Here is a 14,324-nt window from a genome sequence, read left to right on the forward strand (position 1 = left end):
CAGTATACAGTAGAGAAGGGGGACGGTGACAGAAGAAAGAGAGAAGGCGCCGGATCAAGACCAGAGACACCATCGGACCAGACTGCGCCACCTCTGAGTACATTAAAAGGTCTTTTTTCTGACTTGCATAGGGAATTGGGGACATACATGCAGCATACTAGAATGCTGTAAAGGAAGCCTTAAAAGTGCTGGCCATACTTTATATTGGGAAAAGCTGGTGACAGGTTCCCTTTAACAAGCAGAAGGCACCCTGCACACTTCAGGGTATTGTTTCACTTATGTTTTTGGGTGCAGCTATGTGTCAGTGTGCCCCTTACGACTTCATAATCTGAATACCCCTTAATGTGCAATGAACAAAATATCATTCATGTGTTTTTATATGGGGACTTTGCCCATAGGTCTATCCAACATGTGTCAGTGCAGAAACTTATGTATATTCATCTCTGGATAGAAGCAATTCTGCACTTTCCTGTCCTCAGATCTGTAGCACTTTTCAGATGGCAGGCCTCGGAGGTGCATAACTAATGTTTGTCTGTGACACTTTTTGACATTTTCCAGTCTTTGAAATAATCTTACATTTCTGTAATATACTTATAGGATTTGCTTTACTTGGAGGACATCCTTGTTTTCTCACCACACAGGATATTCATTTGGGAGTCAATGAAAGCCTGAAGGACACAGCAAGGTCTCTTTCATGTTGTCTATTCCCTACAGATTTATCTGTTTATATGAGAGAAATGCACTTTTGTATTAATCCAACCTACGTACAGAGTTTTATCTATAGAGCTTGTGAGCCCAATTAAAAAAATGCCAGAATAATAAAATAACTACCACCAGGAATATCCAGTTACTATACATGATTTAATGCTTAATTAGTCTATGTAGCATAGATAAAGCCGTGATTACTTATACGCGGTATTGTAGTGACAACAAACATGTAGGGTTATTAGAGCAAATAACAGCGCAATCAATCAGGTCTGTATTTCAATAAGTATAAGTGAATTTGGAGTGATCTAGCTGTTAGAATTAAAGAAGTTGTCCACTACTTTTTCATTGATGCCCTGCCCTACAGATAGGGAATCAATGAAAAAGTAGTGGATAGCTTCTTTAAGTCTCATACACTGACTTAGGCCAGATTCAGATGTGCGTATTTCAAGGTCTGTATATGGACCACAATTCCTGGTCTGATTACTGATCTTCCGATCCAATATGTGTCTACAAGGCTGTAATTTCAGACTTGCAATCAATCCAAGCATTGTGGTCTGTATACAGACTGTAAAATATGCCTGTCTGAACCTTGTCGTAAAGAGTCTGTTTACACAAAATGACAGTTCACACCAAGCACAAGCACTCAGTGCACCATTGATGTGGCCGAGCAATTCAGTGTACCTACCCATATACTTGTTTTGCATTGCCTTCCACCACCTCTTTCTTGATTGACAGCTCTGGCTTAACAGAAGCCAACGAAGGGCAGAGATAGAAAACAGGTAGGTGGGAAAGTGCACTGAACTGTTTGGTGACTCCAGGAGTGCACTGAGCACCTGTGCTTGGTTTGAACAGAATCAGATTCAATGGTCAGTTTGAATTGGGTTTAAAGGTTGTCACCTCTTAAGTATTATATACATAAAAGATGTTCTCCAGCTCAGAATTCTCCTTTATGTGTTTAAAGGGAACCTGTTAGTTGATTCATGCTGCCCAAACCACGGTCAGGATGAATCAGAGCCTGACTGCACAATTGTAGCCATGTTTTTTTTCCTGAAACGCTCCAGAGTTTCAGAGAAAAAATAGTTTGAGATCCACCTAGGGACAATAGAAATGGATGAGATTAGCCTGGTGCCACTCCCGGTGAATACATAGGGAGATACTTGTCAGTCATCTGGAGAAAAGTCGGCTGAGGGTGGCACTGGACTTGTCTCATCTATTTCTATAGTCCCCGACTGCATCTTTAAAGTAAAACTCCAAATAGTAAGATAAAGTGGTATTCACCATTCATGAAACACAATTTGTTTATTAAATGTGCATAATGGATTTAATAGGATAGATTTTTTAATGGATATTACAAATTTTGTTTTACGGATGGTGAGTGCCACTTTATCTTCCTACTTGAAGTTCTTTTGCAATTGTCTATGTTAAGTAGAGCACCACAAGATCCATTTCCGCTATATTGTGTGTCCTATTTATTACTGTATTCCTGGCATTGTGATCATGCCAAGCGGCTTTTTGCTTTATATTGGATCTTTAAACTGTGTCGGACTAGTCTCATCTCTGACTATGGTCCCCAGCCAGATCTTTAAAGTTTATTTTTTCTAAAATACTCAAGCATTTCAGATAAAAACATGTCTAGCTGCAATTGTGCAGATAGGCTCTCATTCATCCTGTCCGTGGCTTGGGCATCAAGAATCAACTGACAGGTTCCCTTTAATGCAACAGAGTTAGAGATATCCGGAGTGCTTAAAACACAAATCTTACTCCAGTTCTAGACTAGAGTAAGATTTGTGGCAAAACACACACACAGAGTCACACAGCACTTGTCAAACACCCTTGATCTATTAGGAGGCATGAGTGTCATAAGCGTCTGAGTCCAGCACCTTACCACATGAAAATGCTGGTCTTAATGAATCACAAGCTTCTGACTCCAGCATTTCTCCTCATGAAGACCGATGTGAAAATCGCTGGTCTTGGTGAATCGAGGCCTTTGTTTCTATAATCTATTAAGGACCAAAATCCTCTGCTAATTAATTCCATAATGTATCTTTGTGGGTGTCAGCGCTGCCTTTATTTATTACCCAAATCTTAAAATCTGTTTCTACTATTGAAGGTTAGGAGCTTGTAACATCTAATAGATTGAACCTATAAGAAAACACTATAGCCTTAATTCATCAAGACTGACATTTTGTACAGGCATGTGCTTTTCAATTTAATTCAAGGATTGGAGTGGAAATGGGTTAAATCTGGCAGAAGAGTGATGAGGAGTTAGGAATCCAGAAATGCCGTTTATTGGTCAAAGCGTTTCGAAGTGTCACACTTCTTAATCAGGACAAACCACAGCGATCGCTCATCACTCTATAGCCGGCAGCACAGATTTAACCCATTTTCACTCCAATCCTTAATATTCTCATATCCGTGAGTCTGTAGCAGCCTAAGCTCTTTTAGCGGTTGTGATCACAGCCCGACCAGATGAGCACCATTGCCCATATTCTATTAATTTTAATCTGGATAAGACTCTATTGAGCTTATTGCCCTTCCAGCTCTACTTTCAATGAATTTGGCACATCTTTCACCTGTCATGTGCCCCCACAACAAATGTACCTTATTCATGAACTGGTGTAAATTAGGATGAATTTATTGGCCACGACCCCTAAAGGCTTAACTTCGGCCACTTTTCAAGAAAGAAAGTTGACTGAGCTGGCCGCCAAAAGTTGCTAAATATTTGCTCAAAAACAAATTTTACTCCAAACTTCAGGCAAATACTGTTACATGAATCGGACCCTGTTTATAAAGCTCCTAAATTCTTCACTGCTTTGACTGCAGATAGACAGAATTTTATCATTTAAGGGGTGTTACAGGATTTTTCAAAAATTGTGATAGAGTAGGGAATGTAATAAAATTAAGAAATGCCTATAACTCATCCCTTAAATTCCCACCGCTCCAGGAGTACCCCTCTTCTTGCAGTGGTGAAGTCCTGTCCATTATTCTTATGATTGCTGCAGGACATCACTGGCCAACATGTCATCACCACAGGAGATGAGGGGACCACCGGAGTGAAGGTGTTCGATAGGCTGGGGCTTAATTTATTTTATAACATTACCGCTTGTATCACAACTATACAAAAAAAAATGAAAATGTTTTTAAACTCTATGAGGATGCAGTGGATTTGGGCTCTGTATCAGAAAAGCAAAGCTCTGACATAAGGCGGCAAGATGATGTGAAGATTCACTTTAAAGATGAGAGACCCAGTAAAATAATTGAGTGCTTCTTGATTTAATTACATATGATTCATAAGTAATACATTTTTCTGGCATTAGGGTTTTATCCGGCATGACAGATGCTGTTCTAGCTCGGGTTTATCACCAGTCCGATCTGGAACTTTTGGCTAAAGAAGCTTCAATTCCAATAGTGAACGGGTTGTCCGACGACTACCATCCCATCCAAATCCTAGCCGACTATCTCACTATTCAGGTGGGTTGCAATGACTGTGTTGTACGTTCGCTTTTAACAAATGAATCATTCAAACTTGTCAGTCAGGTATGAGGCGTACAATCCTGGGAATTCCTCCGAAGCATTAGTCCTATCAGCGTGAACGGCATAGAAATCAGGCTCGGCTCGGTGGGAGTTGTGTTGCCGTTCTCTCCGTTGCTAAGCAATTCCATACTGTGACTAATAACCACTGCAAGCACATCAATCCCAGCACGTTTTGTCCTATAGAAGATCGGGTCTCAGGAAGAAAAACATTGTTCATCTGAACTGCATATCATTTGTAGAAATTGCTGGAAGTCATACATTATATTAGACAGATTTGTTCTGTACACACGCTGTTATTTTATGGTGCGGATTAATGATTCTCTAAATACAAAGATCTATTATGGAGCATTTTTGTGTCTCGGTTTCAGTCAATCACCCCGACTGAAGAAGATCCAAACCCTTATTTCAATGAAGAGATTTTTGCACATGCACAGTTGCTTTTAAAGGGAACCCAACAGGTGATACGCAGTACCCAAACCGTGGACAGCATGTATCAGCCACTGGCTCTAGTATCCCAGTCATGCATGTCTCTGAAACGCTACGGCAATTCAGAGAAAAACATGCTTTTAATAGCCACCAGGGACCGACCCGCACTGTGCACAAGTCGTACAGACGGGTCCCCGGTGGCTTTTTCCTGCCCGCTGACACTGACTGGCAAGTCTCTGTCTATATGCGCATGCAGGCGGAGGCTTGCCAGTCACTAGGCGGCGTGGAGTAGCCGCCGGGGACCCGCCTGTATGACTAGTGCACAGTGCGCCTCAGTCCCTGGTGGCTATGAAAAGCATGTTTCTCTCTGAAACGGCTCAGCGTTAATCCGACAGCCAGTGGCTGATAAATGCTGCCCATGACTTGAGTACCATGTATCAGCTGACAGGCTCCCTTTAATATATATCATTAAAGGATTATTCCCAAAAAAACAAGTTAACTTCCTGATTGCTAGGGGTTCGACCACTGGGATCCCCTGTGATTCCTAGATCAGGGCTTTACTAGAATCTCATGAACAATGCTCTCCAGTTCCATCCTGAATGGAGCATAGGTGTTTATATGTGGCCTCTACTCCATTCATTGTCTGTGGGAAGAGATGATCTCTGCACTCCGCCCTCCCATAGACAATAACTGGAATGGAGGCTGTGCATGCACACCTCTAAAGACCCAATCTCAAGGTTGTGGGGTGTCAAAGGGATCAGACCTCAAAATACAAGCATTTAATTAAAAACAAATTGCCCCAAAAGGTGGACAACCTCTTTATTGAATCAGCGGTAGCAGATGTGATAGCAGATTTTTAAAGCCTTCTTTGATTAAATTTAGCATTAAAATATATGGGAGAATCTATGTCTTCATTATGTTGGCAATTCTTCAACTCACCCCTCTTATATGACCTGTGTTAAAGGAAATTTAATCTTAGAATTTTTTTTTTAGAGAAATACAGTTACTCTCATAGTTTGTTAGCCTGCAGCATTTTCTGCATGATCCTGAAACAGTCTTGAAGCAGCCTTCCAGAGGACACAGAAGTAAAGATAAAGGAAGGGACTGGGATAATAATTATTTGTCCATTTTCTGTGTTCAGAAATTCAGATGACTGTAACATAAGTACAGTGAAGTGGCTTCAAGACCACCCACACACTGCTACTAAACTAAGCGTAGATCATCAAAGGAAAATTGATTTGTTCCATCACCCCTCCTTAAATATATTGAATCACCATTGAGAAAAGCATTCTGACTTTACAGTGAATGTAAAACAAGTTTTTTTATAAGCGTTTGGGGAAAAAATAAGTTCTAGTAAATTTGTCTGTTTTTATTTTTTCTTTCTGAAAGGCTACATTTCTACTGCAATATACATTCAACATAAAATCTAACCTTTCCCAGAACCACCTATTTGTTCCTGATTGCTGAAATGGAACCTGTCAGCACAATTTTGTCATGAAAAGTAAATACATGGCTGTAGTGGTGCTGTAATAAAGATTAAATCGATACCTTTGGTGAAGAAATCCGCTCTGTGGTTCTTCTTTAATCACCATTTGAAGTTTTCTGCTGATTAGATTTCAGTGCACAGGGGCCGGACTGTGCACTGGGTCTTCTCCTCCCTGTCTGTGATTCCCCAACCCGTCTGTCTGCATTTGATCTTTGAATGACAGATCACTGTTGAGATATCAAACAGAAGAGGCAGGTCATTCAAAGACCAGAGGCAGGCGGAGAGAGCGGGAATCACAGACAGGGAGGAGAAGACCCATTGCACAGTCCGGCACCTGTGCACCGAAATCTAATTAGCAGAAAACTTCAAATGGTGATTATAGAAGAACCACAAGGCAGATTTCTTCACCAAAGGTATCAATTTAATCTGTATTACTGCATCATTATGGCCATTTCTTTACTTTACATTTCAAAATTGTACTGACCGGTTCTATTTAAAGGGGTTGTCTAACAACCCAGTCTGTGTGCCCCATTATGGTATTTTAGCATTATAAAGGGGACCCTCTGTTCATTTGATATTGTGAGCAAAACAGAGAGCCACTTTATATGAGGGCCCCCATTCTAGCAGACTCAAACTATCCTTGCATTACATGGATGGCCGTTCATCTGCATGGCTGCCATACAGTTTTACCTTTCCCCTTCATCAGCCATTTAAACAGAGATTTAAACAAAAAAAACATGCATAGGTGGCCCACTCACTGTCACAAGGCATGGGATTTCCTTTAGGATAAATTCTTTAGGAGTTAGGTTCACACATGATGGGCGTGGGAAGGGATGTGACCTATAAAAGGGGTGGGTTTGTGCCCCTGAAATCTCGATTCTCCCAGAAAAGATTCAAACACTGTAGCAATCATGTTCTATAGATAGAAATAATCCCACTAATGATCTCTTACACAGGAACATTATGGCTGCCTCAAAGGGCTAACAATTTCCTGGATTGGTGACGGTAATAATGTCCTACATTCATTCATGCTGAGCGCTGCAAAATTTGGAATGAATCTTCACATTGCAACACCAAAGGTGAGTGTCATAATATCTTCGTTGGAAAGTCAAAATACAGTATGTCTTTGGTAGTGCTGTCCAATAATAATAGAAAATGACAGATTTATTAACTGCATAGTAGAGAAGATTTATCTGCCCAACGCCAATTCTATTATGTTATAGACAATTTTTGCACCTTCTATGACAGTTTTGAAAGTTTTTGAAAAAGGCGAGTGACTAAGAGGAATCATAAAATGTACCAAATTTATTAACACCAGATGTAGAACTTTTGCACAAAGTTTTGACATGTAGTACACCAGCCATAAGGAAAAGAAAACGGGTCTAGTAGGCTGCTCTAAAATTTTGTTAAGCGTTAGGCAATTTTCACTGTTTTTGTCTTACATTTATGTTTTTTTTAAGATATCAATTAATCTCTCTAAATATGTTGTTAGGCTAGCATTTTTGTCAAATACAATGTCAGTAACATACATGGTTTATAGTGGGGGCTTTCAGAGTCGCACGCTAATCCCTGTTGCTCATATGGGTAAGCCCCCTCTGATCTAAATATGACTGCACTTTTAACACTTTAGATCCTGGATGGAGGGGGGTTTTACCAGGTAACTCACTACCTATAGGTATCTCTCTATGGGTGATTGTGTGACATTCATTGCTAAATTCTGTACACTGTATTATTCTCTATTTATTTGTTTGATACTACTTTATCTACTTTATATATACCATTATACTGTGGGAACAAGGATTGAGTACTTTTGCGGCTCTGTTTTGTGACTTTCACCCCGAATGACTTACTATTTTTATATATGTACTTTTGTCCTTTTTGCATGTATATTTTAAATGATTGAATAAATATGTGTTTTTAATTACCAACATTTTTTTGTTGTTTGAGTGGGAATGTACTCCGTGCTCTCTGTAGGTTAATTGATTCCATTTGGAGTTCCCAGTACACCATTTTTTAGATAGATTGTACAATGCTGCCAGTTCGGTTCAATAGTTTATGGTTTATAGTGGGTGGGAAGGTGACAAGAGAGCTGCAGGAATACTTTTAAAGGGTCATATGGGGCTTGTTAATATCGGATTAAAAAGCTTTATTTTAGTTAGAAAATGGGTTGCCTCATGTTACTGCTCAGGAGAGCACCGCTCCCCAGCGTCCCGACTTCCAACTTGCTGGGGACGGTGCGCTCCTTATTGATCCACCATTTAGACAGGTTGTATCGTTTCACCGCTGACCCAAACTGTATTCTCTCTGTTGTTGCAAGAAGCAGCAGCTTTTCTTCTGCAACATTGGAGAAGAGCAGGAGCACTGAAACTGGCCGATTTCAATGATTTGGCCAGCTTTAAAGTAGTGCGTACAAGTTCTATTAGAAAGAGTTTGTAACCGCTGCACTCCTTTTATAGCGGTATTCATATAGTCTTAATTAAAAAGAAAATAATGACTGAGAAAAAGTATTGTGCATAAATTAAGTATTCCAGGACTCGTAATCAAATATTTTGCAAAAATGCACATCCCAGAGAGGTTTGCACTTATAGAGAACCTGTCAGCACTAGTGTTGATCGAGCACTAAAATGCTCGGGTGCTCGAAGCTCGGGCCGAGCTCGCCGTGATACTCGGGTGCTCGACCCGAGCAACGAGCCCAATATTAGTCTATGGGAGACCCGAGCATTTTTGGCGCGGCACCCCCGGCAGTCTTTTAAAAGCCTAACATGTGCCCAAAACGATAGTGACAGTGCTTTAATGACACGGGGACAGCATAGTGATCGTCCCAGGAAGCATTTCTGATGCCCAGGTCACTGCTGTCAACAACGTGGTCAGAGGTATTAAGCCACTTTTAAGGGCTCACAATAAAACGTTCAAAAACGAAACTGAAACTGCTTTCCTGTGAAATATGTTAAGGAACTTCCTTTCCAGGGTAAAGAGTCTTGTGTATAAGTTAAAATAAATAACCCCCCCAAAAAAATACTCCTCCACACCTTGAGCTATGTTAACAAGTAGCATTTTTTATGCGTCTTTGCACTTTTGTATTGCTTTCAACCGTGACAAATGCATTCACCGGGCAATGTCATTTTAACATTTTACAACCTTATCTGGCCTTGTGCTGTGTGACACATGCATACAGTGCTGAAAAGACATGGGAACAGCATGGGGAAGACCCCTGGAAGCATCTCTGACACCCAGGTCACTGCCTAAAAGTGTGCCCATCAGAAGTCATCCTTGACGCATGAGAAGCTGCAGACTTGCAACTATCCCCGTGCAAGTTCTTGTCCCAGGGCGCTGTTCAATTGTACCTCCCCTATTCCTTGCAATGCAAGCGCAAGTATGCAGCCTGCCACCCACCCACCCCCAGGCTGCAATACCATACTGCTTGCTTGCACTTGAAATTGGGCCTTTTAGGCATGTGGAGGCGGAATCTGGCCACCACGTCATGGCTGCGTTGGCGGCCTGGAATCCATACTCAGTCCCCAGCCGCCCGGCGGCCGGGTGTCCACACTCGGTCCCCAGCCGCCAGGGGGCGTCCAGGTGTCCATACTCGGTCCCCAGCCGCCCCGCGGCCTGGTGTCCACACACTGTCCCCAGCCGCCTGGGGGCAGCCGGGTGTCCATAAACGGTCCCCAGCCACCCCTATTTCTCCTGTCAAGTTCCCCCCACACACTTTTCTTAGCCCGGCCTGCTTTAGGGCAGCATTGGACGAGACCACCAGAGAACCAGACTCCTCTGGTGGGCCCTGGCTTCTCCATCAGGGGAGTTGAGAGTGCCAAGGTGAGGACCATGATGATGATGATACAAGTTAGCATCTGCTTTGTTTTCTTGGAATGCAAGTGACGCGCCCCCTGGGCCGTGTGTGTAGGGGAATACCCGGAGCCGGATCTCTGTGTAATTCTGGGGGTTGTAGTTTCCGTGGCGGCGACCCGGTCCCGTGGCTCAGGGTGGTCAAACCAGTGGCGGATCTGTTTCTTTGGTTTTGACTGTTTAAATGTCCGACTTCGCCGTGGATTGCGGTCACTGAGAACCGCCGCTGCGGGGCAGACCGCTGAGGCTGATGTTGGGTGCGCAGCAGAGGGTAGTATAACTCCCCACGGGAGGAGTATAGCCTCAGAGCAGCGTGTGTAGATGGTGAGGGTTGTGGTGCATGGGCGCAGCAGAAATGACTCAGAGTCCGTGCAGTGCAATTCAGGGTCTTTACTGTTGGCAATAAAGAAGGCCCTGCCGGGAGTACTGGCTAACATTAGAGGCCTGGTCAGTCTGTGAGCGAACAAGAGTCCCCCTGGCCAGGTGGAGGTGTAGGCCTTACCGTCTGACTGCACTCTTCCTGGCTACCCTGCTGTAGTCGTGTAGTAGCCCACGTCCCTGAGTGTACCGTGTGGTGCTCACCCGTATGGCTGGTGACTTGGGGCCTTTGGTTCCTTCCGCTCCTCGATGGCGGTGCTGGTCCCTTGCGTGTGACTGAGCCTCTGGGTTTTCTATGGCCAGAGGACCTGAAATCCCCTGCCAGGTGGTTTCTGCTGCTGGATGTAGATATCCCCACAGCCTCGGACTCTGTTGTCCGGTTCTCTGCGTCTTTCTGCCAGGACGAGCTCTGCTCCAGTCCCTGGTCTTCAGCTCCTGGCTCCTACAGAGCTCCTTGCTGCTGCTCTGTCCCTTCTCTGGAACTAGACTCTTCTCTGCTCTGACTGGCAAACCCCGCCCCAGATCCAGTTTATAAAGGGCAGGTTCCTCCCCTCCCTAGACTGGGGCAGGAGGCATTGCATGCAAATGTGCTCCTGACCAGGAAAACCCAAGCTCGCTCTCAGACATGGTATTTCTACCACTGTGGCAACCAGACCCCTGGGGTGCCACACAAGCACATGTATGTAGTAGCGGCTAGGCCTGCTGGATGTTTTCCTGCTACTATCCCAGTTCTATGACTCCCGTTAAAACAAAGCTTCAGGTGATAAATGATGGATGAGGTAGTGGCAAAGGAGAAAGAGCAGGAGGAACAGGGACCATTCGCATCAATATCAGGCCAGTCAACCACATATGTCTTGTAGGATATGTTTCTGTAACAAAAGAAGCGGGTCGGCTACACAGTTATAGGGCATACAGTGAGTGCAATGCCTACCAAAAATTTTGAGGCACTCCAATGCCCGTTGGAAATGACATGGAGGTCAGAGGGCCTTAACTAAACCGTTTTTTCCATTTATACTAACTGGGCCGCCTGTACACTGTTAGCCTAAGCAGTGAATGGAAGGCTTTCCAAAAATTATGAGGAACTTGCAATGCCCCTTATAAGAGCCATGCAGTACAGCATATTAAAAACATAAGTCCCATTATTGGGGAGTGGGTCTCCCATAGTATTTGCTTATACCTTCCAAGCAAAAGCTTCCAAAAATTAGGACGGACCAACTTGCAATGCCCCTTACAAGAGCCATGCAGTACAGCATATTACAAACATAAGTCCCATTATTGGGGAGTGGGTCTCCCATAGTATTTGCTTATGCCTTCCAAGCAAAAGCTTCCAAAAATTAGGACGGACCAACTTGCAATGCCCCTTACAAGAGCCATGCAGTACAGCATATTAAAAACATAAGTCCCATTATTGGGGAGTGGGTCTCCCATAGTATTTGCTTATGCCTTCCAAGCAAAAGCTTCCAAAAGTTAGGACGGACCAACTTGCAATGCCCCTTACAAGAGCCATGCAGTACAGCATATTACAAACATAAGTTCCATTATTGGGGAGTGGGTCTCCCATAGTATTTGCTTATGCCTTCCAAGCAAAAGCTTCCAAAAATTAGGACGGACCAACTTGCAATGCCCCTTACAAGAGCCATGCAGTACAGCATATTACAAGCATAAGTCCCATTATTGGGGAGTGGGTCTCCCATAGTATTTGCTTATGCCTTCCAAGCAAAAGCTTAAAAAAATTAGGAGGAAATGCAGTGCCCGTTCGAAGACTCGTGGAGGTCCCAGTAGCTTAACAAGACGGTTTTAATGCCCCTTACAAGAGACGCGGAGGTCAGAGTGGTATAACAAGACGCTTTTAATGCCCCTCAGAAGAGACGTGGAGGTCAGAGTGGTATAACAAGACGCTTTTAATGCCCCTTACAAGAGACATGGAGGTCAGAGTGGTATAACAAGACGCTTTTAATGCCCCTGAGAAGAGACGTGGAGGTCAGAGTGGTATAACAAGACGCTTTTAATGCCCCTCAGAAGAGACGTGGAGGTCAGAGTGGTATAACAAGACGCTTTTAATGCCCCTTACAAGAGACGTGGAGGTCAGAGTGGTATAACAAGACGCTTTTAATGTCCCTTACAAGAGCCATACAGTACAGCATTTTAAAAATATTATTCCCATTATTGGGGAGTGGGTCTCCCACAGTCTTTGCTTATGCCTTCCAAGCAAAAGCTTCAAAAAATTAGGAGGAAATGCAGTGCCCGTTCGAAGACTCGTGGAGGTCCCAGTAGCTTAACAAGACGGTTTTAATGCCCCTTACAAGAGACGTGGAGGTCAGAGTGGTATAACAAGACGCTTTTAATGCCCCTCAGAAGAGACGTGGAGGACAGAGTGGTATAACAATACGCTTCTAATGCCCCTCAGAAGAGACGTGGAGGTCAGATTGGAATAACAAGACGCTTTTAATGCCCCTTACAAGAGACGTGGAGGTCAGAGTGGTGTAACAAGACGCTTTTAATGCCCCTCAGAAGAGACGTGGAGGTCAGAGTGGTATAACAAGATGCTTTTAATGCCCCTCAGAAGAGACGTGGAGGTCAGAGTGGTATAACAAGACGCTCTTAATGCCCCTTACAAGAGACGTGGAGGTCAGAGTGGTATAACAAGACGCTTTTAATGCCCCTTACAAGAGCCATACAGTACATCATCTTAAAAATATTATTCCCATTATTGGGGAGTGGGTCTCCCACAGTCTTTGCTTATGCCTTCCAAGCAAAAGCTTCAAAAAATTAGGAGGAAATGCAGTGCCCGTTCGAAGACTCGTGGAGGTCCCAGTAGCTTAACAAGACGGTTTTAATGTCCCTTACAAGAGACGTGGAGGTCAGAGTGGTATAACAAGATGCTTTTAATGCCCCTCAGAAGAGACGTGGAGGTCAGAGTGGTATAACAAGACGCTTTTAATGCCCCTCAGAAGAGACGTGGAGGTCACAGTGGTATAACAAGACGCTTTTAATGCCCCTCAGAAGAGACGTGGAGGTCAGAGTGGTATAACAAGACGCTTTTAATGCCCCTTACAAGAGACGTGGAGGTCAGAGTGGTATAACAAGACACTTTTAATACCCCTTACAAGAGCCATACAGTACAGCATCTTAAAAATATTATTCCCATTATTGGGGAGTGGGTCTCCCACAGTCTTTGCTTATGCCTTCCAAGCAAAAGCTTCAAAAAATTAGGAGGAAATGCAGTGCCCGTTCGAAGACTCGTGGAGGTCCCAGTAGCTTAACAAGACGGTTTTAATGCCCCTTACAAGAGATGTGGAGGTCAGAGTGGTATAACAAGATGCTTTTAATGCCCCTCAGAAGAGACGTGGAGGTCAGAGTGGTATAACAAGACGCTTTTAATGCCTCTCAGAAGAGACGTGGAGGTCAGAGTGGTATAACAAGACGCTTTTAATGCCCCTCAGAAGAGACGTGGAGGTCAGAGTGGTATAACAAGACGCTTTTAATGCCCCTTACAAGAGACGTGGAGGTCAGAGTGGTATAACAAGACGCTTTTAATGCCCCTTACAAGAGCCATACAGTACAGCATCTTAAAAATATTATTCCCATTATTGGGGAGTGGGTCTCCCACAGTCTTTGCTTATGCCTTCCAAGCAAAAGCTGACAAAAATAAGGACGGAGGAACTTTCAATAATGGCAATACGGACCACGGTCACCCTGGTGGTATAGTGGTGGTGGAGGCTGAGGATAAGGAGAACATAAAACAGCCGAAATGAGGAAGCATATACCCATGTGTGGGTGTGAAGCGGTGCATGGGAATACACCTCCCAAAATAACACAGTGGATTTGACTATATGTTACTCTGCTGTCATTTGGTGGTGATGAGAAGTCTGGCCCAATCCAGCCCTTGTTCATTTTGATAAAGGTCAGCTTGTCAGCATTGTCAGTTGACAGGCGAGTGCGCTTA

At 43.6% G+C, this 14,324-nt stretch overlaps 1 protein-coding gene across 1 annotated transcript in view; it reads left to right on the forward strand.

The window, feature by feature from the left end:
• Positions 1 to 14,324, forward strand: part of OTC (ornithine transcarbamylase) — a 134,311-nt gene that overhangs the window by 105,019 nt on the left and 14,968 nt on the right. The window contains exons 4-6 of the mRNA XM_073667294.1: positions 598 to 685; positions 4,026 to 4,179; positions 7,111 to 7,233. Of these exons, the coding sequence (XP_073523395.1) occupies positions 598 to 685; positions 4,026 to 4,179; positions 7,111 to 7,233 (365 nt within the window). The remainder of the gene's footprint in view (positions 1 to 597; positions 686 to 4,025; positions 4,180 to 7,110; positions 7,234 to 14,324) is intronic.

The sequence above is a fragment of the Phyllobates terribilis genome, unplaced genomic scaffold, assembly GCF_046119375.1.
Source record: "Phyllobates terribilis strain yellow unplaced genomic scaffold, ASM4611937v1 Scaffold_2__4_contigs__length_985480577, whole genome shotgun sequence".
Lineage (NCBI taxonomy): Eukaryota > Metazoa > Chordata > Amphibia > Anura > Dendrobatidae > Phyllobates > Phyllobates terribilis.